The 23,390-nt window shown below is 54.7% G+C and overlaps 6 protein-coding genes across 6 annotated transcripts; 5 read left to right on the top strand and 1 right to left on the bottom strand.

Moving 5' to 3' along the window:
- Nucleotides 1–5,884: 5,884 nt before the first annotated feature.
- On the top strand, nt 5,885–7,325 carry CGCS363_v006764 (uncharacterized protein; the record flags this gene model as incomplete). The annotated part of the gene is made up of 4 exons (XM_036638613.1): nt 5,885–6,043; nt 6,217–6,433; nt 6,483–6,965; nt 7,015–7,325. 4 exons carry the CDS (start codon nt 5,885–5,887, stop codon nt 7,323–7,325), a joined length of 1,170 nt encoding a protein of 389 aa, XP_036496997.1.
- Nucleotides 7,326–12,001: 4,676 nt separating this feature from the next.
- Nucleotides 12,002–12,900, top strand: CGCS363_v006763 (uncharacterized protein; the record flags this gene model as incomplete). The annotated part of the gene is made up of 2 exons (XM_036638612.1): nt 12,002–12,184; nt 12,238–12,900. 2 exons carry the CDS (start codon nt 12,002–12,004, stop codon nt 12,898–12,900), a joined length of 846 nt encoding a protein of 281 aa, XP_036497002.1.
- Nucleotides 12,901–13,126: 226 nt separating this feature from the next.
- Nucleotides 13,127–17,086, bottom strand: msp-5 (Pre-mRNA-splicing factor rse1; the record flags this gene model as incomplete). Its single annotated transcript, XM_036638611.1, has 3 exons — nt 13,127–14,441; nt 14,620–16,699; nt 16,843–17,086. 3 exons carry the CDS (start codon nt 17,084–17,086, stop codon nt 13,127–13,129), a joined length of 3,639 nt encoding a protein of 1,212 aa, XP_036497003.1.
- Nucleotides 17,087–17,403: 317 nt separating this feature from the next.
- CGCS363_v006761 (Protein MSS51) lies at nt 17,404–19,016 on the top strand (the record flags this gene model as incomplete). Its single annotated transcript, XM_036638610.1, has 3 exons — nt 17,404–18,229; nt 18,282–18,939; nt 18,989–19,016. 3 exons carry the CDS (start codon nt 17,404–17,406, stop codon nt 19,014–19,016), a joined length of 1,512 nt encoding a protein of 503 aa, XP_036497000.1.
- A 704-nt stretch (nt 19,017–19,720) lies between these two features.
- On the top strand, nt 19,721–21,102 carry pxa1 (PXA domain protein 1; the record flags this gene model as incomplete). Its single annotated transcript, XM_036638609.1, has 3 exons — nt 19,721–20,246; nt 20,300–20,326; nt 20,381–21,102. 3 exons carry the CDS (start codon nt 19,721–19,723, stop codon nt 21,100–21,102), a joined length of 1,275 nt encoding a protein of 424 aa, XP_036497001.1.
- A 1,404-nt stretch (nt 21,103–22,506) lies between these two features.
- On the top strand, nt 22,507–23,160 carry CGCS363_v006759 (uncharacterized protein; the record flags this gene model as incomplete). Its single annotated transcript, XM_036638608.1, has 1 exon — nt 22,507–23,160. One exon carries the CDS (start codon nt 22,507–22,509, stop codon nt 23,158–23,160), a length of 654 nt encoding a protein of 217 aa, XP_036496086.1.
- Between the last annotated feature and the right edge of the window lie 230 nt (nt 23,161–23,390).

Genomic DNA, 23,390 nt, shown 5'->3' with positions numbered 1-23,390 from the left:
AAGGGCAGTAAAAGCTGCTTGGACCATTGCATTGAAAGACTTGTTAAGTTGATTGGTTGATTCGTCTTCGGAACAGATTGAATAACCAGTATTTGGAACACTGAAGAGCCGCATAGAGTTTGAGTGATCGGATTGCGTGTTTCTGTTGAACACAACTCTCAGAGCCGACACCTGGTCGCAGCTGGCCCAACCAAAGCATAAATCCGAGGAGGCACAATTTCCATGACAGCGGTTTTCTGCACATATGGATACTCCATGTCGAATGAATCAAGAGACTCCGTCAGTGGTTTGGGAACCGGAGGACATTGAAAAAGCTCAGCATGCCCGCCTCCGGTCCATGCTGGCAATTGACTTTTTCCTCTTTCCAAGCACCTTCGACACACTTGTCCGACTCATCCCAGCTTTGAGAGACTCAACTCACGACACACGCCCCGAAGACATCAGGCTCAGCGGTCTTCGGACCGCCGCTTCGTTACGTCTTCCATGCCGCCGCGGACATGGTTTCACATTTGAAGGACTTTCGGACCCGGCGGCATCATGAGCTTGGCAGGACGCCGGACTCATCCCGAACACGTTTGTGAGGTATCAAGCCAAGCATCGTGACGGACCAAAGGTGCCAATGGAATGTCTGATGTCTAATTACTGCAGATGTCGACGCCCGGGCACTCCACACTCTCCTCTGAAGATCACGATCTGGGTCAGCCTGTCTGCGATTCCCGCGGAACCCTCCTGTGAGTCACGGGGGACAGCATCACCTGACCGCTACGTAACCGCAACGCAGCTGGCACGTTCGTGTTTGTAGGACTTTTGAACGGCGCCGCCAGGTGCTGACATGGCGGGTGGCCGGCGGCCAGCTCTCTCAGTAAGTCTGGTCGGGAACACACCCCTCTCTACGGGTTTGGCCCAAAGGGGCAATGAAACGACACGGCTTGCATCTGAGGAATCTATCCACAGCTGCGGTCCACTAGCGGAATGCCCCGCCCTAGGGCTCGCGTAGTGTACGGGAGCCTGGCTGCGTACTGATGCATTGCAAAAGAGCAAAAGAAGAGAGGGAGAAGAGGGCAGAGGAAATGTCTGATGGTGTGTTGCTGTCTGTAATGCGACGCCGGGCAGGCAAAGGCCTTTTTGCATTCGTGTCAGATGATTGGCTTTCCGATGTTCGGATGCCACGGCGAATGAGTGAGAACCTTGAGGGCGCGGAAAACGTCCGGACTCGGGGGCCAGTCGGAGAGACTAGAAGTTTTCTGGAAGAAAAAGCCTTCTCCACTTTTTGCGTGGTCTTCTTCCTCTTTCTGCACCGAGACTGAGAGATGGACGTGGAAGTGGAAGCTCGGGCCATGCATTTGGACCCCGATCCGACGCTAAGGCCATTTCGTCCAAGACGGTCAGCTGAACGGATTAGAACGAACGGAGCGAATGAACGGTGCGAACGGACGGCGCCAAAGCCCAGACGGCACCCAGACTGTCACTGGCAACTGCAACTGCGCACGTTCGAGATCGCCTGCCAGCTCAACAAGTGCTGTCTGCAACAAACCTTGAGCAGGCTTGGCGTCGCGACTTGCTGCCCCCAAGAAATCAAAAAGGACGAACATCGGTTGCCTCTAACAGAAAGTCAGATGGGAGAGAGATCGGTCCAATCCCGAGACCGGAGGATGGATGACCTCAGTGCAATCGCGGCCTCCAGGCATGAAGGATGGGTGAAAATTATTTCAACCTCACGGCACAGACGAGGATGTGACGAAACACCGTCAATCACCTCACCTCTCCCGACTGCTCGGTTCCTGCCGTAACCATCGGCGCAGCGCTCCGGGAGGGTCGAGTCCGACAATTATTGGCCGCAGCAACGTCGAAAAGCCTTTCCTGCACCGGGATAGGGCCACCACACCAACTTTTTCAATCACGTCGCCCTGCGTCACGTTACGAAGGCAGGCAGGCAGGCAGTTGGAGAAGACCTCCGAAAAGAAAGAGTTGGAGACGACTCCGCGGAGATACAAGTTTCTCTCTTCAACAGTCCAAGGATCTGAGGCAAGCATCCGTTAGTGCGTCGCTAACGTCGCCTTACCGTACAGTTCGCAGGGATGCAATCCAACGCTACAGGCTTGTCCAGCGCGGGAATCTGCTTTGAGCCTGCAGCCTACAACTGAGTCCAGACTCTGGCCGCCGTCTTTAACACGCTGTCCGCTTCCAGTGCCGCCGTTGCTGTTACGGCACTTGCGCTGCTCCCGTCGCGGATCATGGAGTCGCTACCGCGGCACCGCTCAAGGGCCTGGGCTCACCTCTGAATGCGCTTCAGCGTCATCAACCGCACTTCTGCTGGTCGAAACGTCCAGCCTGGCGATCGTCAATGGAGTCAACGGGGCGAGCCTTGGACCTCAAATCAACTCGGCGTCTTTTCTACATCCTGCTCAGCCTTTCTCTGGACACTTGTTGTCTCCCGACGTATTTCTTTCTCCTCGAGGACCAACAATTTTCAGTGGACGTCAACAAACGCACATGGCGTTTCTCTGGCCAGGCTAACGTTTCTCTCCCCGAGGTACATGCGCTACAGGTACCCCAAGTCTCCAACTGCACCTGGACTGGTGGAGGGGCGTTGGTTTTGGGTGTGCCTCGCAACTGGACGACAGCTGGAAGCTCTTAGCCTCCCGGATGCTGGCTGGAGCTCAGGTGATCTGAAAATTTGTTCGATGCGAACGTGGCTCCGCTCCAGTTCTGATGACCGCCAAAATCGACCAGTCGCCAGCAACACCGGCTGCCGCGAATACGCCTGGGACGTCCTACGTCTGAAAGGTCTGGTGAAATGACCTCTTGCGTGCCAAGGATGGTCGTTTTTGATGCTCGACGAGAGAGCCCGTCCGTGATCTGGGTGTCTTTTCGTCTACGCAAGGAAAGGCTTGTGGGGGAGCCTCCGGTTCGGAGTCTGCGAGATTGACCTGATGGCTGATGGAATTTTTCAACGCTTGCATCATTTCTAGGTTCATCACTGAGCCGCACTGCCCAGGCTTGAACAGTGGAACGGGCCAAAAGAGACACTCTATCGTCGTCCATCGCGCATCACGGTGCATATAAATACCGCCCCCTTATCATTCAACGCGCGGATCCTTGAGGGATCTCTTTGCCTGTCGGTCCTTGCACGACCTGGGCTTGGCTAGGCTGTCACAATATCGATCTGCTGAGCCGTTCTGTGTCTGTCGCTGGCTAATTGCGAGCTTCGCGAGGAGCCACGGATGCAGAAGCTCTCGCTGGATCCTTGAGTCAGCGAATTGAATTGGTCTGGAGCAATTGTTGCGGTTCATGTCCAACTTTGGCGGGCAGGCCTGCCTCTTTGGAACCTTTACCGCAGCGATCTGACGACGACAGCTTCTGGTTGTCCTGAATGTCAACAAGGTTCCCCGAAATGACGCCTTCCCTGAGCTTTCAATGGTGAACCTAAGAGCCAAGTCTCATCGCGGGCAGGTCCCAGTCGGATGCCGCAAGATGCACAAAATTCGGGTCAGGAACGTGACGGCAGGCAGCCCGGTGGTCGGAGGAAAAGCTGCTATTGCTGCACAACACCGACGGGATACCACTATGCGATAGGGCGCACTGGACAGCCACATCCCATCCCAAGGTACCCTCCAATCTTAGTTTGGGATTGGACCAGTCCCCAAGGTCTCGAGAGGAGCCATCGATGGCAGCCATGGCCTTGGAAGAAGAGAAGCATCTGGACCAATAATTGCCCACTTTGGCGAACGAGGCAAATGCCTTGGTTTCTGGCCAGCTTCCCACCTTCTCCACGGCCAGAAGCCTCATGTTAATGCTTCGTGCGTGTGCCACAAAAATGAGGTAGGCAGGAAACGGTTTGCGCCAGGGGTGGTCTGGGGGCCGCGTTAACACCAGGACTGCGAAAGCTACCTGGAGCCAAGTACCCGCCCCCAAAGCCATATAACCAGTCCCACCCCAATATTCCTGCCTTGGCCAGAAGGGGTTTTGAAAAGCTTTTCGGACTCTTCAACTACTGAATCTCCTCTGTTTTCGACGCTGTGTTTGACGTCAATCCCGTGAGAAGTCGACGACGAAAGACGAGAGACGCCGTTGAGACCGTGCAGGCCATCGAAAAGCTACGACTGGAACGACAAGTAGGCCGAGACAACGCTACGACGGACATCGCGCGGCGAACCATCATCACGCCGCAGGAAAACGAACGAACCCCAACGACCAAAACCAAACCCTCCACCGTCAGAAGCGGGGTTCCTGGGCTGGCGCAGCAGCCGCGCGACCTGATCAGTGAAGCTGCATCTCTGTCGAGCGAGACGAGCTGAGTTGTTCGTCTGCTGGCCTCTTCTGTCTGCTGCAGGATACGCAACCGACGACATCCGCTAGCACCAGCACCAGCACCAGGCTCACATTCGCCTCTTCCCCTTCTTGGGGTTACCTTTTTGGAGCAACCGTCGCGCAGCTGTCCATCCATCCATCCATCACCGTCGTCGTGAGCGGCCTGGTCGTTGCCCGGGTTCCACGACTTGTTGCTGGTTGGCTCTGCAGAAGGATAGACACCACGCGGTCTATCGTCATCTGCTGCTGACCCCAAATCCTCTTTTCTCCTTCAGCCAACCTCTCAGGTTGTTGGGGGTGGCCACCATCTCCGCGCCGTGGTTCTTGACGCTCCTGGGCCTACCCGCACGTCCTCCAGAAAACGTTGCCCTCGTTGCAGCTGCATCAAAACGTGGGGAGACACACACGGGACGGACAACCAACTGATCAGTCCAGCCAGCCAAGCCAAGTCAGCCTGTCTGCCAGCTTGATTTCCTTACCCCCGTCCGAAGACGAGCCAAAGGGAAGAGAGAAAGGGAAAGAAAGAGGAGAGACAAGCAGGTTCCATCTTGTCAACGTGTGTGGGCTCTCCGAAGCAGAGCATACCGTCCTTTTTAACAGGAACATCGACCTGGGCGAGAGCTTGGCCTACAGACAGACAGCTACAGGGTCTGATCATCCCCACACATTTACCCCCCCCCCCCCTCCCGTCGTGTCTTCTCGCACTTGTTGCAAGTGTGCGAAGAGAGAAAGAGTGAGAGCGTGTTTGTGTGTGTGAGTGTCCGCTACCCCATTCCATTGCACACCCCCCTCCCTCCTCCTTGAATCCCCTCTTCCAATCCTCCACCGTCCCTCCACCCACACACTCGACGGTCCATCCCAAGCCCATCCCTCAACTTGCTCACGCCCCTCCCCTCTGCGCACCCCCTCTCTCCCACGCCGGCGGCCCTGTTCGGTGGTGCTGGGTCTGGGCGACGAATGGCTGGAGAGCGCCCCCCCTCGAGCTCGCAGTTTATTATCATTACATAAAAGACCGCCGCTCTCTTCCATTTCCTTACACACTGCAACCTCTCATCGCTGCATCCCTTATCTCTGGGCTGGCAAAAAATAACTGTCAAAGATTCAACTGAAGCTCAATTGCGCCCGCTTGGATGCCTCTCCCCCCAGTCACAGTCTCAGCAGCGCAGCGCTCTGTACCTTATCTTGCGCCTGCGTAGATTTTTCCCACCCTCTCAGGTTCCGTCTACCACGCTGGCGGTTTCGCCCCAATTCCCGTGCGGGCGCTCGCTGGCGCCACTGCCATCTCTTCCCCCGGATATCCCTTTTTCGGGCAATTGTTTACTGCCCCGTCCCTGCTTGTCATCTCTCTTGCGCCCGCAACCACGCGCAAACACCCATACACGAACACCTTCCAGAACATCATAGGGCTGGAGTGTGGAACGCCCGACGTCACAACGGCCGCGTTCAACGCCTAGAGAGATACCTCTCTACCCTTCTTTCGGTCTACCGTGCTTGCTGCAGCTGTCCTCGCTGCCGCTGCCGACCGGCAAGCTGCCTCAACTACCCCCGGACGAGATAAGGAATGGCAGATAAGATGTCCATCGACAACAAAGATCCCGTCAAGGAGGACACTCCCGAGACCACGGGCTCTAGTCCCGAGGCCGAACAGCAACCTGCGACTAACGGCACTGGCAACAACGCCAATGCCGCCCCCGAGAACCAGCAGCCCAAGCGGAAGGGTGGTCGCAAACCGGTGAGTCAATCTTTTCTCGTCATCTGTTTTCACTCCCTATCTACCTACTGCGGGTTCAACACCATATTTCCCCAGACTTTTGTCTGTGTCACACAATCTTAAGGTTTCACTTGGGACGAAACCTTGTTTGGTCTTATCTCCTACCCCGACCAAATGCTAATCTGTACCCCAAGATCTACGCCACGTCCGAGGAGCGTAAGCAGCGTAACCGCCAGGCTCAGGCTGCTTTCCGTGAGCGTCGAACCGAGTACATCAAGCAACTCGAAGAGGCCATCCGCGTCCATGAGTCCAACCTGCACAACCTGCAGGCTGCTCATCGCACCGCTGCCGATGAGTGTCTGATGCTGCGTTACAAGAACTCTCTTCTTGAACGTATCCTTCTCGAGAAGGGTAAGATGGCAATGTCTTATCTCAAGTGACCCTTACTTATCAGTCATAGGCATCGATGTTCAAGCTGAGCTTCGAGCCAAAACGGGCAGCCCCAGCTTGGGACCGACCCATGCTCCGCAGAACATGGTTCAGCCTCCGCCTATTCAGCGGGCCATCTTGAACCGTCACCACCAGTCTCGACGATCCAACTCGAGCATCGCTCCGAAGCTTGAGCCCGGTATCAGCCCGCTCCCTCCGCCAATACAGGGAGGCCATTCGGCGGCGTCCCCCAAGACCCGCCCGACGCCTTCGTCGCACTCCAACTCTCCGACGAACACGGCTCCGTATGGCAGCCAGCCGGCGCTCTCACCGGCGGCCTCCGAGAACGGCCCGATGCGTACCATGGCTCCCTCTATGAAGTCACAGCTTAGCCCAATGGCCCCGATGAACCCGGCTGCCCGGGCTCACATGATGTCTGGCGGCCCCCCGAGAGTCGGCAACAACGGTCCATATTACCCGACCCCGGCGTTCCAGAACCACATTGAGCAGCTCGGTAAGCAAAGCCATCTCCGTGTTTTTTTCGTTTTCTAACATGAATATAGAGCAAGAATATGATGCTCCAGCAGACATGATTGAGGACTCTGAGATCGACACCCCAAGCGGCCCCGGCCCGTACCCGAACAACTTCTCCGGTGACGCGCCACAAAACATGATGGCTTCCCCCAACTCCGTTGGACCGGGCCAGCACATGACGAGCCAGGCCGAGTCTGCTCAGCCAGCCCAGACTACCGGCGGTGCCTATCCCTCCATGACCCAGCTCCTGGACACTGGCATCGACTGGGATCCCTTTGGGCTGAGTGCCAGCATGGCCTTCCCTTCACAATTCTCTTTCGACACCAGCAACATGAGGTAACCCTACGCCCCCGACGGATCGAATCTGCAGCGCCAGCGATACAGCTTGGTGTAGCCATCCGATGATTTGGAGGGGAAGGAAATGGTTTTGACCACGAAAAAAAAGTCTCATCACGGCCTCTGGCCGTTTGTTTTATTGTTTTTTGCAAAAGAAAAGAAAAAGTAATCATTTTATTTGGGAGGTTGTGGCGAGCGAAACACTCGATACCCGGGCGACACGACGACAAAAAACCAGCATTCGGACGGCGAGATTGTTTTTAAACGGGCGAAGCATTGTAGCAGCGTCCTTAATCACAACAAAGCGACGGGGACATCGAAACGTTTCTAAAAGATGGCAGCAATACCCGCGCCGCGGTCATCTACGGGAAATGCGATCACGACATAAAAGTACAATCAATTCCTTCACATCTTTTTTTCGAATATAGGACACAGTCTAGGCGGCGGAAATACCCCAAAACGGTGGTTTGGGTTGGCGGCCTGTAGCACTCGTCTCTGAAACCTTTTCTTGTACATTGGATAGGAGGGCTATGAGGAGAGAAAGCCTGTTCATCATGATTTTAATGGCGTTTATGTTGTCTTTCAAACCTTTCAAACCCATCACGTACGATGATGCACAAGGGAAAACAAAAACAGGAGGGATCAAAAAAAGTTTTTGTTTATTTTCTGCATGAAAAAGTTTCCATCTTTCTTCTTGAGATATCGTCTTCACGGTGCTGTCGTGGTTGTCTATGAGAGCGGTCTTTGCTAGGTGTTGATCTCTCAAGATGGCTCGTCGTCAGGAGAGGTCCGCTGTAAGGTCAAGATCGGCCGGCGGCGGACAAAGTGGGACTCGGATGTTCCAGGACCGGAAGTAGCCCTCGAGCGAAACCAACATCCTTCATCACGTCTCGGCTGACGGCATCCATAGTGGCGGCGTCGGAGCTGAGTCCGTGTGAAATATCTTGGCCAACATGGTTCCTTCCTTCTTACTTGGTCTGAGGCAGCAGCCTCTGATTACCTGCTTTCTAGGCATGGCATCCACATATATGAGGCATCACGAGCGAGCGTTTGAGATTGCGTGGCATCGTTTCTGCGAGGCAATTGGTCTCTTTCTTTTGCAGAAAGGTAGCATGCAAGTTTGGTGCAATCTTGGGTCATTTTGTTCTCCATCGTGGGAACCTGCGTACGCCCGCTTTCACCCCCCCATGTAGTTAGGTAATAGTTACGGGAGCGCAACGGGAGCTTGACTCGGGGTTTGCGAGAAAGTTACAACAGAAGTGTTGGTACCTTTTTGCTTTTTTTCTAACCGGATTCCTGTTCGTACCTGAAAGACACGTGGAAGAGACGGCCATGTGTGAGTGGGCTTTCTACTTTTCGAAGCTTGTGTTGGAAATCCTGCATGTCTACAAGAGACGGAACGGTTCGTGTTAGCTTGGCGTGGCATGGCTGTTGTTTCTCAAGTTTGTCTCGTCCACGATCCTTGATTCTTCTTGGTCATGAAATGTATGAGATGCATAGCTTTGCGAGAGCGTTACCGATGGCAGCGCACATATGGCCAACGTGTTGTCTTTTTAACTTTTCTTAGGCCAATGGAAGCGAGGCAACTCGGAAACGTGTTAGTAACAAGATTGTGCGTGATTCGGAACCAGGGGCCATACGTCTTGAGGTTGAGGTCAAGGCGTGACGTGACGTGACGGCAGTTGAGGGGAGGTCCCGGCAGCGGGCGTCCGTTTCTCGTATGTGTGCGCGTATGTGCATGTACATGTGCCTGAATCTGTCTCTTTTGGAAAATCTGGGGAGGTTTGTGATTACCCCATCTTCATGTTTGATTGACCCCGTCTCCCTCCTTCCCCCCTCCTCAGACGCACGCGCCGGAATACGCAACCGGCTGGGGGAGACGGGGGGAGGAGGCACGTATCGTGAGTTTGTGTTACGGGGAAGTGGAGCCGAATCACCTAATGGTAATGTCGGGGGGTGTCGAACTTGACGAAGGGGGTGTGTGTGTGAGTGAGCACGGGAGGGTTTCTCCACTGAGGGCATACGGGTATTACGTAAGTAGGACTTTTTGGGAGGACGGTGACGGGGTTTTCTTTTGCTTGGTGTCAAAGTCCTATTGTCCTTCCTGGCTGGAGTGTTTGGAGAGGCCAGGGAGACACCGGGGGAAGCGAGACTCCGTTGGGGCCGAAAGCAGACCCGCCGGGGAGACGGTTGATGGATCGGGATGGCCGGGAGGTGGGGATTGGAGGCTTCGGGGGGCCGTTTGGAGTTGGAGAGCTGTGATGATGGAGTGTTTGCCCGAAGGCGCCCGCGTCAAGGGGGTGTTCCGGGTGAGCGGCGAGGCGTGCGTGATGTTCCTTGGCTATGTGACGCAGTCTAGTTTTGAACCGTTCTGTTGGCTGGAATCGGGGCTTGCATATCTGTGTGATGAGGAATCTTGACGCTTTCTCTGGGCACCAGGCAGAGAACATTTGTCATCCGAAAGGTCTAGACCCTTGGATGACTGTGCTGATGATCCGAGCCAAGAGTCTTTTGCGAAATTTGGTTTCGTGGCCAAGATGAGGTTGATGTTGCTTTAGATTGTGAGGATATTCGGAATCTGCATTGTGACGTGTTGAATTTCTGGACGATGATTCAGGGGCCTGGGGTGTGTTTAGCTGAAATATTCGAGTTTTTGATCGTGAATTGCGGTTGTCCTTGGCTCCGTTAGGCAGCACAGAGACGGACAAGGCCATGCAGATGGTGTTCGGCAGAGGCTAAACATCGATACGAGTTGGCGAGGCCTTGACGTTTTTGCAGTCGAAGACATTTGTGTTATTTGGTTCCGAGACATCATGTATGCTCTCCAAACCGAGATGCTGACGCCGTCAACGAACTTGTATGTACTTCTTGCAAAATAAGGATCCAAGCCTGAAATCGTTGCAATCCCATGGTCGCAAATCACTATCACAACGACTTGTGTAGTACTATTGTAGAACTATCCATGACCTGCCAGACAGCACAGTTGCTGGCCATATATAGCTTACCAGCCATTCCGAGCAAATATCGTGTTATTGAGGAGTTATGTGAAAAGAAGATTCCGATTTGGCAAATTTCCTGTCGAAATCATAAAGCAAGTTGACCGCACATTTCTAATACCATACTGATATGTCGTATAACCTCTATCTTCCACTGCCCCTCTTACCGCATCTGTGAGCTCTTTCTCAAACTGAAGTTTCGTTATTATGCAGTACATTCCTCACGTGTAGCTTCAGTGGGATGAAGTCCTGCCTTCGTCTATGAGTAGCGGGTTGGGGGAAGGAGCGACTCAACGCACCTGCCCAAAACCAAACTGAGCAAGTGCTTCCTTCCTTCTTAGACAAATTCGGCGCAGTTCTTGCCAACCAAGCCTGATGAAGGGCCAAGTGGCCCAGAGGTATAACGTCCTAGATCGTTAGTTTGAACTTGGTATGAAACCCAATCGCTGGTTTCGTAGGGTCTGCGGTTCGAATCCGCACCCGAGCTTTTGCTTTTTAGACTTACGTATTTGTCTCATGGTCATTCATTGACAGGACCATAGCGGATCGAGTCTTTGGCGTCGCTAACTCAGGATCGCACTTCATCCTCCACCTCCAACTTCCAGTTTGCACTTCTTGTGGTCCGACTGGTGACAAATCACCTGCGTGAAAGCACATGATCTCATTCCCATTATCTTGAGGGCAAGCACATCATTCCACGCACCCAGCGAAGAAGATTGACACTGAGATAAAAGGGGGTTAGCAGTCAAAGTAGAAGCTGCATCTGCATTATCTCAAAACTGCCATAAGATCATTGTCTAAATGCACTTGCACCCACACCGCGAAATGACCGCGACATAGCGACCATCCCGCACACTTATCTTGGATCAAAAAGCCTAAAGGTGAAATTCTCTTTACAGTCGCACTTCGGGCATTCTTCTTGGCAAGCTGAATACGTCAAACCCGTCCGCAGTTGTCTCATTAATCGCTGAGGAGCATACTGGTTAGATTTCATCCGATGGAGTAGTAGTAAGTCTGTCACAAAGTTACAGCAAATCCAACTATCATGCTGGAAAAAGAACATTCAAAGTGGCTCCTACAAGCATCTTGGGGGTTGATTGTCTTCCGCGGGAGCCAACTCTGACCATCGGCACCCAGCACAGCCGATTGCAAGCCTCGTTGTTGTTGCCTATGATCGCAACGAATCACTCGCGCGATTGCGGATAGCTTCCAGAGTCGATGGAGATTGGTTGCGGATATCTTATTTACAACCGAAAGCGAATATCTCCGATATGGTATCGTCGGAATTTTGCCAATCAACTGTAACTTCTCTCAAGACATCGTTCGATCGTTTTGAAAGGCATATCAAATTCATCACATTGCGTACCAGATTAAAGCTTGACTGACACAAGCTTGTTCTTGGCAGCTACCCATCATGTCGTTGCTAACATCAGACTGAGCACATGTCACTGACTAATCCCGCTACTCTCCGGATGGAAGACGTCAGTCTAAAACGCCGGCCGCTTCCCCCGGTGGCGGTGCGGGGTGGCGACCTCTGCGGGGACTCTATGAACCCCTCTGCGCCCGCGTAACCATCAAATGACCCGGCGCGCCATCAACCTCATGCTTCAACCAGATAACTCCCGATAACATATTGTTTCTCCCCCTTTCCTTTTCGTCCTGGCGGCTACAAGAACAACGAGAAATGAAGATCGAGCGAACACTAGCGACGGAGAAGGACAGGCAGCCCATGGACAACTCGGCCTGCTGCACCTGCGCCAAGCTGCTGACCTCCATGCCCCGGTACCACCCCGCGACCGAGAAGCCGCTCCCCGATGACCGTGTCTTGGAATGCTGCGCGCGAATCATATGCGGCAGCTGCATCCACGTAACGCCTCCTCTCCATCGTGTTAGACCAAGGGATACTGACAACAACTCAAGGACAATCCTCGCTTCGCGTCCTACTGCCCCTACTGCCAGACCTCGTCCAACCCCGCCACCTCCGTCCTCCCGCCGAACCTCAAAGACCCGCCCGCATACACCTCCGTCGCCCGCAGCAACCTCCACGTCTCCGGGCCGTCGGTCCCGCCCCCGCCGTACACAGCGACAACCAACGTCCCCGTTGACGACGAGAAGGCCGGCTCGTCCGCCACGGCCACGCCGCCCGAGGACACCCTGCACTTCCTCAACCACGAGCACGACACCGTCGCCTCCCTGTCGCTGCGCTACGGCGTCCCCGCCGCCGTCCTCCGCCGCGCCAACAACATCACGAGCGACCACCTCCTGCAGGGCCGCAGGACGGTGCTGATCCCGGGCGAGTACTACGCCGCCGGCATCAGCCTGTCGCCGCGGCCGATCGAGGGCGAGGAGGAGGAGCTGCGCAAGAGCAAGATCCGCCGGTTCATGACCGGGTGCAAGGTTTCCGACTACGACGTTGCCGTGCTGTATCTCGAGCAGGCCGGGTATAACCTCGAGGAAGCCATGGAGGCGTTTGCTGCGGACGAGGCGTGGGAGAGGGACCACCCGGTGCAAGATGGGGGTCGACGTGGGAAGGATAAGAGTGCGCCCAAGAACCGGGGGCCGTTCTGGAGGGGGTCCGCGTGAGGCTGCGGGGATTGATTGATTCACACGAAATTGGCAGGCGTTGTTGGGGGATTGGTATTATTAGAACTCTTGTTCATTGCATCGTCATCATGTCCTGTACCACCCAACGGCTCTTTGGCCTGTATGAAACGCCGCTAACATATACCTTACGCTTTGTACAATACACGTAACAATTGATGTCTCCTTCCCAGAAATGGATAGTGATAACCACCACGTATAAGCCTCCTCAAAAGGCGGAACGTGTTCTAATGTCTGAAATCTTCCTCTCAATCTCCCGCACGGACCGGTCCAGCTCGCCGGCAATCATCAGCTTCTTGTCATTAGGCAGGAGTGTGTATCTCTCGCAGAGGTCGCCATCAATGACGCCCTTGACCGGTACGTAGTAACCGCGGTACATGAGGTGGTCTCTGCCTGCAAGTGGCGCGTCTTCGGTGCGCATATGCTGCTCGAGGTTCTGGAAGAAATCGACATCCTCGCGGGTGACGAAGGGAATGAAGACGCCAATGGTTCCGTTGATACCGCTCCAAAGGAGGACGTCCTGGCCACCAACGACGAGACTGGTCTTTGTGATACTTGTGGGCACGTCTTGGGTGTAAGAGTGGCTGAGAAGGTTGAGACGGTGAGGTGTGCCGTGGAGATAGTCCCTGGTGTTCAGCAGGTGCAAACCAGCCTGCTCCTCGTCGGCTTCTTGGCTCGCCTTCTCTGGACAACGAACGAGGAACATGTTGCCGAACTTGTCTCCTCCGGCGACCGACTCGTAGTCTACCATGGTTGTGCAGGTGACCCATCTCGCGATTGTGTCGTCGACGAATGGGATGAGCTTGTTGGTGGTGGGCTTGTAGACGACGTAGGTGACACCGTGCTGTACGTCGCCTACGACGATGCGGCTGCCTTGCGTGCTCAGAGACACAATCAATTGCGGCGCTACATCTGCTTGTGATTTTCTGAGCATCTGTCGTAGACCCAGGTCATATATCCTGAGGGTCTTGCCGACACCAGCGAGTAGTCTGCCCTGGAAGGCTAGTAGTGCCGTGGGAGGCTCCTCGACCTTGGTTTTGTGGATGAATTCCAGCTCATGGCCGTCTTCGCCGAAGCGGTATACGTGTATGTATCCTTCCGTGAACTGTCGCGGGTTGACAATCATGTCTTTTCCTGTGCCAACGATCAGGAAATTTTCATTGTCCTGGCTGGCAAAAGAGACAATGGCTGCGCTGACCGCTGCTTCATTGTTGTCGAGATCAACGGTCTGCAATACTCGTTGCTCTTCCGACAATGGATCAATGACACTAATGCAGGATGCCCAGCGACCTTTGCCCTTGGGATATCCAAACTCATCAGGCGGGAGAACAGTCGCGTCGCCGTTTACCACTCCAGGCTCCGCGATGAGCTTGGCCCTGAGATCGGGAGGCAGTGTGTTGTTGTCCGCCTCAATAGTGTAGAACATGGGGTGATCGGGATGCTTTAGAAGACGCCTTGGAGTATAGGTCAGGGGTATCGACTTTTGTGTGATGGTGTCTCCGAGGTTCTCGATGGCGAAAATCCTGATTCTTGTCAGCGGCGGGCCACGAAGTGAATATTCGAAAGATGCCAATGAAAGAAGAACCTTCAGTAGGAACAATTGGTAAAAAATGCGTAAGACCTCACTGCACTTTGGCGTAGGAATCCAATTCTCATCATGGTAAGGGAAAAAAGCGAAAGAGAAAGAAAAAGAATGCTTACCTCAAGGACTGGCCCTGAATGCCAACAACACCTTCCTCGCATTGCTCACTGCTGAAGTTCCATACCCATTCCAGGTCCACGTAGTTGAGGGGAGTGACCACGAAACCTCTAGTGATAGGGTCGGAGTACCCAAGCCATGGACGTGAGCTCAATCCTATCACACACGTTCGACCTTGAACGGTGACTTGGAAGAGTCGCACGGGCTTGGGGCCCAGGAACTTTTGCCGGGTATCTGTCAACTCTCCAGTAACCTCATCTAGCACCGTCCGCAGATAGACACCAGAGTGAAGTCCGATATGGAGGTACAGGGTTGAGCCGCCAGAAGAAGAGTCATCCATGGCAATAATAGCCAGGGATGAAGGAGGAGCAGTCAAGGCTTGCACCGATTTGCTCTCAAGGGTCGAATCGGGATCCAGAGACAAAACACGAACCGTGCTGTCGTCACAACCCACTGCAAGGAACGAGCTTCTCAGACGTCCTTCCGGAACCTCTCCCATGCTAAGGCAGGTGACGGTACCGAACATTTCTTTCTTCTCGTCGTATTCTGCCAAAGATCCATCGCCATCCATCTCAAAGTACACAATCTCACCGGAGCTCAGAGCCACAGCAACTTGGTGTTCGTTGGTCGTGGCAGCAACGATGGATCGATGCTGAGGGGCTGCCCACTCGTTGATCTGGCCGTGGCGGATGTGACGGATACCCTTGGGGTGGACCTGAATAAGACCGTCCTCGCCAAGCAGTTGCGCTGCCAGCGTGGGCACCGAGGTCAGGAATCCCGAGTCGCTAACCTCCTCGACGGTCTCGCCGATGCTTAACACAAGGGTTCCGTTCGTAAAGGACAGCACAATATAGGCATCGTACTGATCGCCACGGCTCAGCTTGAGTGTCCACACGGCTGAAGGAATACCGGGCAGCTCAGAGGCAACGATCTCATTTACCTCCAGACCGTGTTTCAACATCCTGAATGTGCTGCGAGCGCCGTTTCCACATGCTGTGTAAATTTGAGGCGCATCCTCGCCAGTCAGGTTTGCGACCTTGCAGTCGAGGAGGGGATTCATTGAGTCGATGCTCTCTACCAGAGCCAGGTTTTCAAGTGGCCTGGGGTAGAAGTACACTGCATCGTAACCAGCCTTGGGGTCGGCAGGGAAGTCGTCGCTCGAGAATTCCCTCTCTTCGTCATCGTCTCCAAGCTTCTCAAACTGGTAGAACTGGTGGTTGCCAAACTGACTAGCCGCATACAAGAAACCGCTCTTGAGAATACACAGACTAGACGACACCGGCACAGTATCAAAGTATTTGATCTTGAGCCTCTTAACCTCGCCGGTAGGATTGCCGTCTGCGTCCTCAACCATATCGATTACAGCTTTGAACAAATCACCGTCTTCCGTCTGAAGCAGGAAGAAGAAGGCTCCAGCACTGCCCTTGAGCTTGTGCATTACACCAGAAACGATGTGGCGTTTTCTTAAAGGATCTTCCGTAGCGCCACGTCTCCGTGGTATCGGTACGCGGAAGGCTTCTTGGTTTGAATGACGGTATGTGATGTTCTCCTCTCCGCACACCAAGACACCGCTAGGGCCATCTTGACCACCAGGAACTTGGAAGAGTAGAGATGCTGTTGGGTCGACAGGCTCGGACCACTTTCGGACAACATGGTTGAGTCCCAGGTCCAACTCATAGTACACCAGCTGAGTCTCGGCTTCGCGAGCGGCCTCTCCCGTGGGATCTTGGTCTGCCTCCGTGTACTCTATCTCCAGTGCAGCAAAGACGGGGTTCGCGTAACCAACATCGAGCGCAACCATGGACAACACCAAGACACCAGGCTTATGCGCCTCCAGGGGCGAGGAGATGGTGAGTTCGGCTTGAGCGTTTCGGTTCAGAACATAGACAAGTTTATTCTTTTCGACCGAGGCGATGAGGCAAGCTCTGCCCTTGGGATCGCAAGCGAGGTATTCTCCGGGAATCACGCGTCGTACTCCAGACTTTCCAAAGGTCTCTAGATGCAGCCGTTGGAATCGGTTCTGCGCGGGGATGTACTCGACGATTGTGATCCTTCCAGAGTCAGTCGCAAGAATGAGATAGTCTTTGACACGAGGTCAGCAAAGTTTCGATACGATCAAGTATCGCCAGCACTGAGCGACAATGGCTTCAGTGACGCGCGTCGCGACTGGCAAGCTTCTCGAATCACTAAGTGAAGCTTCAAATGGAACGAGGAACAAAACTTACCTTTGTTGCTTCCTGCCAGCCGGAAGGCGGCCATGGACCGAATGATGCCAAAAATATCGTGCGAAAGCAGCGTAATGACCTTGCCCTGGGACGGGTCGGGTCGGAGGAGCGTCAAGCGCGATCCAGACGCCGTGACGATGTTCTGCTCCTTCGTCCCGGAGAACTGACCCAACACCGCCAAAGTGACATTGGTTGGCGGCTGAAGGGTCAGGGAGTAAAGAAACATGTTCGAGGTCGTCGCCATGTTTGCAGGTGGGCGCAGAAAGCCTGCGCGGCCTCAAAGTTCGAGCTCGACTGGATGATGAGACACGACGCGGTGGTGTTTTGAAGTGAAGGTGGGCTAGGAGGCTGGAGAGCTCCAGTACAAAATTTCAGAAGCTCTAGGTTCCCACTTGGCAACTGCTCGAAACGAAGTTCGGTGGAGACCCACCTCCGGCGCCTAGTTGATCCGGGCCACCCAAAATTTCGGGTCAACCCACCGCGGGCACAGCTCTGGGACGCATACACTGGTCATAGCTATTGTCGACGCACGCCGCATCTCACAGTTCGGTATTGGCAAAGATGGAGCCGGCATTGCGACGAGCAGCCTCCAGCGTCTGCGGACAATGTTCCGCGACATTGAGGAGGCAATTGGTCTCCAACAGCGGTGTCAGAACCGTTTCCAGAATCGCACCAGCCCACTCGACGAGGGGTCTACATTCCACCGTCCCGAGGAAATCAAAGGCGAATAATGCGACGAGGCAATTCTCTTCAACGACCAAAGTCTCTAGCGAGGCAGCGGCTGCTAAGCCCGTGAGCACCGGGACGGCAACCCGGAAGCTTCGTTCGGACGATCTTTTCCACTCCTTCACGAATTCGCCCATTCCCGAGATCCGGCGTCGAGCGGCCTTCATGAGACAACATGCGTACTGCCCGCACCCAGACCACAGAGCAACTCGCGTACCCACGATTGCACCGCAGGGCGATGAGCACACACACCAGACTGGAAACCTTGCGCCGGCGCATGTTGACTTCGAATGCCCCGACTGTGGAGTTCCTGTTTACTGCAGCAAGGAGCACTGGATGGATAATTACGAGGCACACCTTGAGATCTGCGATACATTGAAGGAGATCAATGAGGATGACCATGATCTGCGGTCTGGCCGTGCTTTCCCAGAGTTCGTCATGGCCGACGACCAAATGCCGGAGGCCGTTGTCAACATGACCAACTGGGATACGTTCATGTACAGCCGAGAGTTTGAGGCTATCAACGACGAGCGTAGCATGAGGCAGGTCACGAAGATGCTTACGTACCCCATTACTATTGGCAGCATTCTGCATGAGCTTAGCCCGTACAGCGTAAAGCAGGGCGAAAGGCTCACAAGCGAGGGTTTGAAGAGTTTGAGTGGTAGGTCCTTCGTCGCGAAGCTTGTGATATCAAGAAGCTCATGAGTGAACAGCTTTGCGTTATACACTTCACCCCCCTCTTTCAGGAAAGGGCACAGATATGAAGGACCTTCGTCCTGAGGCGCCGCCTGTGAGAGTGTTCTGCTTGGGCGCTCGCGCCGAGTCGTCCCTTCCGAGAAACGTCTGGCTTCAGCTGGCGCATCTGTTCCCCGAGAGCAAGATTCACCTCATTTTCATCGGCCCTGAAAGTATGGCGAACAGGGATGACGAATTCCCGCTGCCCCCCAGAACACCTGAGAACCCTTTCGGCATGGTGATTGAAGACCGGATATCTCACAAGCTGAAGATCAGCACTATTGTGGACTACTATCATACGATCCACAAGACGGGATACTTTGCGCCATATGACCCATACTTTGACTGCTTCTGCCTTTTCCACCCCGGCCTGGGTCACCCGGCGAGCAGCCACGAATGGTCCGAGACTCTGCCGATGCTTCTTGAGACGAAGCTTCCCATCATTGCCACGGGATACACCCAGTTCGACATGGAGAGAGACATTGAGTGGGTTCGTAAGACTGCCGCTGGCGAGTTCGATATTCTTTTGGAGCCCGGCGAGAACCGTTTCCGCAGTCTGAGGTGGGATCTCAACGACCTCGACCCTCAGGACGTCAGCTGCGGAAACTGGGGAGTCTGGGCATTCCGTGGAAAGAGGTATGTTGTACAACGGCATGGTCTTGAACGTTAGTACTGACTCAAACAGGTATGAAACGGCGACCAAGGATCTCTGAGTGGCCTGGAGGATACTGGTAATGATTCTAGGCCGTGCATAGAGAGGCGTTGTAAATAAGTGTACTATACTGCTCACGACACGTGCATTGTACAACAGGAGACGGGGAGAAAAGGAGGGGAAAAAACCAAGCCGACTCTACTGCATTCCACACGCTTTCTTGACCCTGTGAAATTATGAGTCTAGACGTTGCTGTTTGAGTAGCATCCAGAGGTACCATGAACGCATCGATGAGAGGCAGCAAATTTGCCGTCAACTTTTCCCATGTCGCAAGGTAATAATCGCTTCTAGAAGAATTCTGTCTTGTGCCTGTTAGACAAACCGGTGCCAGCGGCGTTCCTTTGCAGACGCAGCTTCCTCAGCTACTGTTAGCTTAGGTAGGTAGGTTGCCTTATGTAAGGTCCGGGCGCCGTCCTGCAGCGCACGGGGTCACAGCTGCGGGAGGTTGAGCCGCTTTGCACCTGCAACGGCAGACCAGCATTCCCTGTAATTAACCTGGGAGCCGGGGGCAGGTCCCCAGTCCCGTCGTCACTTCACCTTAATCCGTCACAGCACAGATCAGCGTCGTCCGAAATCTAGCTGGCTGCAAGTCAAAGTCGACGACAACCCCTCCTCGTCAACTCCTCTGTGCTGATCGCGTGCGCCCGGTCGCCCTTGATACCAAGTCATACCATGAGACTGCGGCTTTACAGACGTTAGACGGCCATGACAGCTGTCGCTACTCCTCGCGCACCCACGCCGCGCCCGAAAGCCCCCGCAACAGTCAGTTTCGCGAACGACACCACCTCCTTTGCCCCGACACCCTCGACCCCCGCTACCGAACGTCTCCGTCCGCAGTTGCAGAGCAATCCTTCCGCTCGCCGATCAATTCGCGCAGCCCCTACCGACTTTCTCTCCGACAGGGCCACTGCCGCCTTCATCCGTCGTGTCCTATGTTCCCAACAGCTCTCCGATAAGGAGAGAACCACCCCGCCCCCGATTGAGGAGCTGCTGCCGCCCCTGACAAGTCGAAACGACGTCGACCTTCAGCTATACGCCCTGATTGCTGTCATTTTGAGGGAATACGTACAGGCCTGGTACAGCAAGATCACACCAGATGAGGCCTTTGTCGACGAGATTGTCCAGATCATAGCCCATTGTACCAGAGCTCTGGAACAACGGCTACGGAAGGTCGATCTAGAAAGCCTGCTCTTCGACGAGCTTCCCGACTTGCTGGACAAACATATCGTCGGTAAGCTTGCTCTTTGTTCGCTCGTTTCCACATGAACTAACACCACCTTTCAGCCTATCGCGCAGCGCATGACCCCGTATGTAGGCCTCCAACGGAGATAGACCCTCGAGAAGTTTACCACGCACTTTGTCCAGTGGCGCCCTTGTCACCAATACCACGGCCAGACCAACCAGAGACCGTTGCGAAGCAGCAAGAGAACGAGGCAATCTACCGCCAATTGTTGGTACAAGGCGTTTTGGCCGTACTGCTGCCAACCGAAGACCTCGAAAACGACTGCCTAACCTCCTTGGTCGGTCAAATCTTCTCTGAGCTCATCATTGGCAATGTCTTGGCCAATCGGCTCTCTCAACCATGGCTTATTTACGAATGCCTGATTATTCTCACGAGAGTCCTTGAACGGAAATCCGAACCCCTTGAGGAAGATGTTGCAGAGGCGGTGCAGGCCGGGTCAGCGGCTCCTCTACCTAGACCGGCTCGCCGCAGCTGGTCAATCCAAGGGGTGTTCTGGTCTTTCGTACACTGGTGTTTTCTGTCATTTGCAATGATACGCCTGCTTGTCAGCACTCTCGCCATGTCTTCATCCTTGCCTCCAAGAGCAGATGTTGCCTACGATGAGAAACACGAGTTGACGGGTCAGTTATCAGATTCAAAGACACCTGATGCGCTCACGGGCTTGGACGAAGCACAGCCAGTGAAGACTCCCATCTTCGCCTTCAAGCTGTGGACCTGCATATCTGACCTGATCGAATTGGACGCCCGCATGCCTTGGTTGAGCGGAACGCTCTCGATGCTTCAGCTCGGAGCTATGAAAGGTCCAGGCCGGGTCGCCGCCCTAAACGGACCCATGGACAGGTAGGCATCCATCATCTTCCTCCTCCCTCCCTTTCCAGACGAACTCACGTCACACCGCATGAGCTTCAAGTCACTTGACCTGGCTTCGCTCCAGTGAGCACACGGAAACGCTCAGTCGAACAAGTGCAAGATGAGAGCTGCTTCAGTAATTGCCTAGTGGGCTGCTGAGAAGGCACATTCGGCGATGGACTTGATACAAGCTGTGACGACACGGTTCGGGGTGCGCGCAGTGAAGGGGTCGAGTCCTTTGGAATGCTGCGCGAAAAAAGCCGAAATATGCTGTGCGACACCCCCCACCCGGCCCATTCTGCGACCCAACCCAGACTTGACCTCCTACCCCGATTTCTCGAGACTACGGTCGCACTTGCAGGACCTCATGGGCGCCAGCCAATCGCAGAGGGAATCGACGTTGCTCGCCTCCGATTTGCTTGATAGGTTGTCGCGGGGCTGCGCTTCCATCCACCAGGAAGCCTCATTTACGCGCCCAGCTCCAACAACGAGCACCGACTTACAAGGGTCTGGTCACCACCGTCATCTCCTTCATCCACGCACACCTACGGAGACCCGGCACTCAGTCACTCAACCGTCACGCCCTTCGCTTCCCGTGGCCCCACCGCATCCGCCTGCCAGAAACTCCGTCAGAAGTCGGTACACGGGTTGGCATAATTCTTGCTGCTGGTTAAGGGGCCGCCTTCACTAGCAGTATCATCATGGGGCTCCCCACGGGCTTCGTCAATGGCCGCCTGTTAGTGCACCTCGTTTGCTGAAGCGGCACGCAGCCACTGACTCGATCCGTCCCGTGAGGCAGGCTAGCAGCTTGCTCCCTTTCAGCGGCTAGCTGTCTATCAACCGTCATCCGATTCGACAGTTGGCGACATGACGGCTGGCCCAATATGGAAAGACGAGATACGTCTCGTTGACAGCCCGAATCTTCGTTCTTGCGTGGCTTGCTACAGAGCCCTGGTTCTGGGGCCCGAAAGAATTGGACGTCACACCCTCCGACGCATGGAAAGCACACACAATTACGGGGAGAGACGGTAGCCTTGCCCGGGGGGCATCAGCAACCATTTACGGATCTTGGACGGACAGGGGAAATATTCTGCCTGCCTTGCGACACAGACGCAACCTTCGCCTCCAGCGTACCAAGCTTTTCACTTGTATCCCCTCTTTTGGCGCATGCTGCTCTACATGCGCGCGGCCCTTCCAACACTCGCTCGTCGTCAGCCGTTTAATCCCTGTTGAATTCGTGTTCCCTTCCCTCAGTTGTTTCCATTCATTTCCAATGTCTTGCGCCTCACATTCTCGTTCGATTCCCCTCCCGCAGATCCTCTCACTTCACACACATTGACCCTGTAGCCCCCACGCATGAACTGCGACTGTCCGAGTCGGAAGCAAAGCCGGGACTGACATGAGAGCGCTTGCCGCGTCGCGCGCGAATTATAGGCTCATCTCGCATACCATACACCAACGGGTTCTCGACGCCGCGTACCTGCCCACCCTCCTTCGGTCCATCCGCGCCGCCCTCTTTCCCAACAACGCTCCCGGCGTCTCGACCTTGGTGGCCCCCTCCTCCGATCAGGAGCTGCGTGCCCTGCGCCGCAGGTGCGCTAGCGCGGTTCTAGCCAGAATCCCGCCGTGGCTGGCTAGGCTCTACCTGGGCGGGCGAGGCCTTGGCCTCCGGTGGCGGTCCGGTCCGGACTCTAGAGCAACAGGAGCAGCAGCAGAAGCTGGGGCTAACGGGGATGACACCGCCGCGGCCGGTGGTCCTGGTTCTGGTCCTGGCAGCAGCAGGGATGCCAACGTCGAGGCGGTCGCCACCGGCACTAGCGACTGCGATAGTTCAGGTGACGAGAACGGCACAAAGTCACAGCCTCCTGAAGACGATGAGGATCAGCAGCAGATGCTGTCCGAGATTGAGGAGGGCATCCTCGACGTCTTCTCGGACGAATACTGCAACAAGCACTTTGTGTATGGCATGTTGGAGTTGATCCTGGTGAGACTGATGCCCGAGCTGGCGGAGAAGGGGGTGGTTGAGCTGTGGGAGGAACGATTGAGCCTATGAGCTTCGTGTGCTGCCATGCATTTTTTTTTGGTGCTTCGCCTTGATCCCCGTTTAGTCTAGATACCCTTCTGCCAATATGATGAAGTGTTTTGATTTCATGATGTTCGCAATGTTCAACGATGTTCACGATCATGACCGCCACATGTTACACAGAATGCCACTTCAAGTCTCACATCACACCGTTTACATGCCATATTGCTTTTCCAGTGTATATCGGTTTCCAGAAGCGA

Source organism: Colletotrichum siamense (genome assembly GCF_013390195.1).
Source record: "Colletotrichum siamense strain Cg363 chromosome Unknown KSG_Cg363_contig04, whole genome shotgun sequence".
In the NCBI taxonomy this organism is placed as follows: domain Eukaryota; kingdom Fungi; phylum Ascomycota; class Sordariomycetes; order Glomerellales; family Glomerellaceae; genus Colletotrichum; species Colletotrichum siamense.
This window is presented reverse-complemented; position numbering and strand designations above follow the sequence as displayed.